This window comes from Priapulus caudatus, unplaced genomic scaffold (genome assembly GCF_000485595.1).
Source record: "Priapulus caudatus unplaced genomic scaffold, Priapulus_caudatus-5.0.1 Scaffold5495, whole genome shotgun sequence".
In the NCBI taxonomy this organism is placed as follows: domain Eukaryota; kingdom Metazoa; phylum Priapulida; class Priapulimorpha; order Priapulimorphida; family Priapulidae; genus Priapulus; species Priapulus caudatus.
Window position 1 is genome coordinate 2,694 of NW_014582556.1, and position 4,883 is coordinate 7,576.

At 48.0% G+C, this 4,883-nt stretch overlaps 1 protein-coding gene across 1 annotated transcript; it reads left to right on the forward strand.

The window, feature by feature from the left end:
* The first annotated feature begins 469 nt into the window (after nt 1-469).
* On the forward strand, nt 470-3,670 carry LOC106819987. Its single transcript, XM_014824550.1, has 3 exons — nt 470-604; nt 1,172-1,323; nt 3,510-3,670. Exons 1-3 carry the CDS (start codon nt 579-581, stop codon nt 3,641-3,643), a joined length of 312 nt encoding a protein of 103 aa, XP_014680036.1. The 5' UTR covers nt 470-578; the 3' UTR covers nt 3,644-3,670.
* The last annotated feature ends 1,213 nt before the right edge of the window (nt 3,671-4,883 follow it).

Sequence of the window (4,883 nt, forward strand, 5' to 3'; positions counted from 1 at the left end):
GGAGATGGTAACCTCTCAGATCCTTTACCTACCTGGTACAAACATTGCACCTAATTAATAGCCTGCACGTCAGTGATCATTTTAAATTAAATGAATTAGATTCTATAGTATTAATCATACACCTTGGGCAGGTGTGTTTACCTGTGAGGTGTGTGGAATACTAGCTGCTCCCGGGCAGGTGAGTTTTCCGGCAGACGTCACTGAGGTGTGTGTGTGGCGTGTGTGTGTGTGTAGTCGTGCGTGCGTGGGCGTGCGTGGCGTGGCGTGCGTGTGCATGCGTGTGCGTGCGTGTGTGCAAGGCGTGCGTGAGCGTGCGGGCGTGCGGTGCATGCGTGCATCGGGGTAGAATTCCCGCTCAACGGTCCACCACGTGTCATTGGCAACAGGTGCTGGAGTGTCTGCCTGGAGAACAACGCAGACGAGCCGACGGCGCTGACGTGCCTCCGTCGGTCGGCGGCGGCGGCCGGGGCGCGGCGGGCGGAAGGGCGGCCGCAGTCCGCACCGGAAGCTGCAAGAGGTCTCCCAGCGTGGAGAAGGATGAAGGAGGAGAAGAAGGAATGGAGAGATGGGCGAGTTAGATGAAGTCGTGGAAGGACGTGGAAAAGTGAGTGTCGTCAATGTCATCTCTATATATCAAATATCGTCTGTGTATATCAAATATTGTTTGTATATATCAAATATCGTCTGTATATATCAAATATTGTTTGTATATCTGTCAAATAACATCTGGTACGATTGCAAATATTAATCTGGTGTATATCGCAAATAGTTGTTGTATAATATTCGATATATGCGTCTGTGTATATCAAATATTGTTTGATATATCATATACTGTCGTCCGTGTAATGATCAAATAATTGTTTGTATATGGGATGCCATATATGCGTCTGTGTATATCAAATATTGTTTGTATATATCAAATATCGTCTGTGTATATCAAATATTGTTTGTATGTATGTCAAATATTGTTTGTATATATGTCAAATATTGTCTGTATATATCAAATATTGTTTGTGTATATCAAATGTCGTCATCCTCGGGTATATCATGACTTCCTATCCTTGCGTAACCCTAACCCTAACCCTGACCCTGACCCTAACCCTGACCCTGACCCTAACCCTGACCCTAATGCCAGGGTCAGTTCAGCATGGCATTGTTACTCCATCCTCAGATATCAGGGTTTGACGGAGAGAGAGAAGCAGGACTTCAACAAGGGAGGAGGTGTCGGTGGTGGCGGGGAGGTGATGGCGGATTCCCCACTGTCACCTCCCCTCATGCGCAGCAGCCGCTCCAGCGAACCGGCTCTCAGCTTCCGCACGAAAGGTATCAGGCAGCAGCTGTCGCGGTGGCAGAGCATGGGTCAACCATATATATAATATAATATATCACTAATATAGTATATGTATATATTGATGCAATAATACCCAATAAGCCATCTATCTACCTATAACACAGCCTCTCCCTCTCCTCTTCTCTATTTCTTCTCCCACCTCCCTCTCCACCTCTCTCCCTAGCTTCCTCTTCTCTCCTCCCGCGACCTCTCTGCATCTCTCTCCTCTCTCTCTTTCTTCTCTTCTCCTGCTCGGCCTGTGCTCGTCGTAATCACTCTTCCTCTTTTTCATCCTCCTCTCTCTCCTCTAAAGCAAATCGATGAAGGAGCAAGGATCCCGCGAGCGCAGTCCTCTCTCGTCTACTCTCTCTCTTCGTCAGCTCCTCGGTCCATCTCTCATCTCTCTCTCTTCTCTCTCTCTCTCCTCTCGTCTCGCTCTTCTACCTTCTCTCTCTCTATATATAATAGTATATCGTGATTATTCACTATTCTTATTCATGATATCTAGTGTAGTGGGTCCCGCTCACAGTATTGAAGCGACATAACACTGAACATAACATATACGGATGCACGACGCACCGCTCTCATGTTTGCAATAGCACTAGTGAGTGACGATCAACGATTATACTGATCCATTCGTTGAAGCAGTGGCTTCGACAAGCGCTTGGTTGATCAAAATCCAATAATCGAGTTTCCTATCGAAGAAAAAAAAAAAAATCTCGCCTCGAAATAAATGTAAAACTTGGATAAAGTGATTGAGAATCAGAGGATCCCATCATCGCTACTATAATAGCAAGATTATCAGAACACTTATTATTAACATACATGTATTATAGCACAAACGGGCAGTAGTCGAAACAGTGGCAAACAAACAGTAAACCAGGGCTAAAACCCAACCAAGCACCAACCAATGCACACACGTACATGCACAGCACCGACGCGTCTAACGCACACGCAGCTGCATTCAACACCCAAGTAACGCGATTGATAACCGATCATCGGTTTACTTGGTGCCAACCGATGATCGATAGGAAATTACAACGCGATTGACAACACTAGCATACACACTTATAGTCAGTAATCTCATCTCACTCATCCTCCACACTCACACACCTACCTACCTACCTATGCCTAAACACTACCTACCTATCCTACCTACCTACCTACCTACCGCTAGCCTACCTACCCTACCTACGCGTACCTACCTACCTACCGACTAACCCTACCTACCCTACGCTACCTACCTAGCTACCTACCTACCTACCTACGCTAACCTACCATACCTACCTACCTAACGCTAACCCCCGTACCTACCTTACCTACCTACCCTACCTACCTACCTACGCTACGCTACCTACCTAACCTAACCCTAACCTACCGTACCTACCTGACCGGTACCTAACCTACTACCATACCTACGCGTACCCATACCGATACCGTACCGTACCATACCCTACCTACCTTACCTACCTACCTACAGCTACCATACCTACCTGACTAACGCTACCGTACCTACCATACCTATCACTACGCTACCTACCTTTTACTAACCTACCTACCTACCGTACCTACACTACCTACCGTACGTACACCACACGATCGCTACCTACCACACACAACTACCTTACCTGACCTACCTACCGTACCTACGCTACCTACCTACCACCTACCTACCTACTACCTACCTACCTAGCCTACCTACCACCTACCGTACCACCACTACCCTACCTACCTACGCACACTACGCTACCACCTAACCTACTACCTCTCCCTACTAACCTCGTACCTACCTACCTACCGCGCTACCTACCCCTAACCTACCTACGGGCTACCTAAACATATCAACCGTACCTACCTACCTACCTACCCGCTACCCTACGCTACCTACCTACCTACTACCTACCTACCTAGCCCTACCTATCCTACCCCACATAACCTACCTACGCTACCTACTACCTACCTACCTACCTACCTACCTACCTACCTACTAACCATACCGATACCCTACCTACCTACCTACCTACCTACTGCTAACCTACCTAACCTTACCGTACCTACCGTACCTAGCTACCTACGCTACCTACGCTACGGCTACCCTACCTACGCTACCTACTACCCTACTCTACCTATGCCTACCTAGCTACCTACCTACCCTACCTGTCCTGTCTGCCGGCTCAGGGTCAGAATCCTGTATGTGAGTGGACTAACAGGCTGAACTGTGATCATGCCGAGCCGTCGCGACAACTGGCGAGTCGAGGGCCGCTCAACGCGTCCGGAAGCAGGCGAAGGCTCGTACCAGAAGCCTGCAGGTGAAAGTGACACCCAAGGAGGAAGAGAAACCCAGGTAGGTGGCGCCCTCCGGTGGTGTTGAAACATCAACAAACTTCGAGTGGTCACGCAGGGGATGTAAATGAGAGCAGTGTGGTGTGCTGTGCTGCGATGTGGTTGTGGTGACTGTAGAGACGTCTAATGTCATATGATGCAGTGCAGTGTCCAGTAATGTAGTGCACTGTAGGTGTAATATAGGTGTGATGTTCGCACTGTAGGTGTATATGAGTGGTAGGTGCATGTGTAGATGTATATATAGTGTATGCACTGAGTAGGTGTATATAGTAGTGTAGTGCAGGTGTAGGTGTAAAGTATATGTGTAGGTGCGAGTGTGAGTGTAGATGAGATGAGTGTAGTCATCTGTAGTGTATCATAGTTGTAGCTGCACGTGTAGTGCTAATATAGTGTAGTGGCAGGTGTAGGTGTAGTGGATAGTATGCGAGGTATAAATATACTCTCTCAGCTATATATGTTCCCACTCGAAGTTGATTACTGTACTTTATTGCTGAGAGGGGTCTATGTCCCCCAGGGTTACTCCGCCGGAACGTATCGCGTGGTAATCTGAATGGTTACCAATCTGGTCATGGTTAGGGTTAGGTGTAGGGATTAGGCGTAGCATACTCCCTCGAGCTCGTTACGGAGGTAGTGGCGAGGTACGGTCCGCATGTATTTGATAGTTGACCAGGGTATGTTCCGGGATAAGGTACTAGCCGGACAACCATGGGTGTTCGCGGCCAGTTAAACCGCTGGGGGACATAGACCCTGCTCGAGCCCTTGCACTGATAATTACTATAGTATAGGCACAATTATCTACCAGTTAAAGGTCACAATGCGCATGCCAACACGCAATCTTCTCAGTACGTAGACTTAGCAAAACTACCTTCGTGTCATGGGCATAAGTCATACTAACCTTATGACAAAATTAAACTCTAGTTGCCTCGCGCATTTCACTGCGCGTTTGGCTTTAAAACCCCGCTCACAAAGAAAGAGGTGAGAAAACTCGGCATTCTGCGCAAACGGCCGACTGTTGCCAAACAAAATAGCCTGCGAAGTGGTGACGTGGACCGTCAACACGACGGTATGTTTTATCTTCTGGCTGGCGGGCGTCCGTACCACGTAGCGCAGGCACCGCTGCACTGGCTTGCTTGGGGGATTCTGGGGAAACTGGCAACAACATTGAGACTTTCAACAACATTGGAGGTATTTCAAAATAACCAAGATACTG

Bases quoted from the DNA above. Each gene is read 5' to 3' on its own strand.
- LOC106819987 (XM_014824550.1), top strand. From the start codon at position 579: ATGAAGTCGTGGAAGGACGTGGAAAA. The intron at 605-1,171 runs GTGAGTGTCGTC...CTCCATCCTCAG, and splicing joins TCGTGGAAGGACGTGGAAAA to ATATCAGGGTTTGACGGAGA. The intron at 1,324-3,509 runs GTATCAGGCAGC...TGCCGGCTCAGG, and splicing joins TCTCAGCTTCCGCACGAAAG to GTCAGAATCCTGTATGTGAG.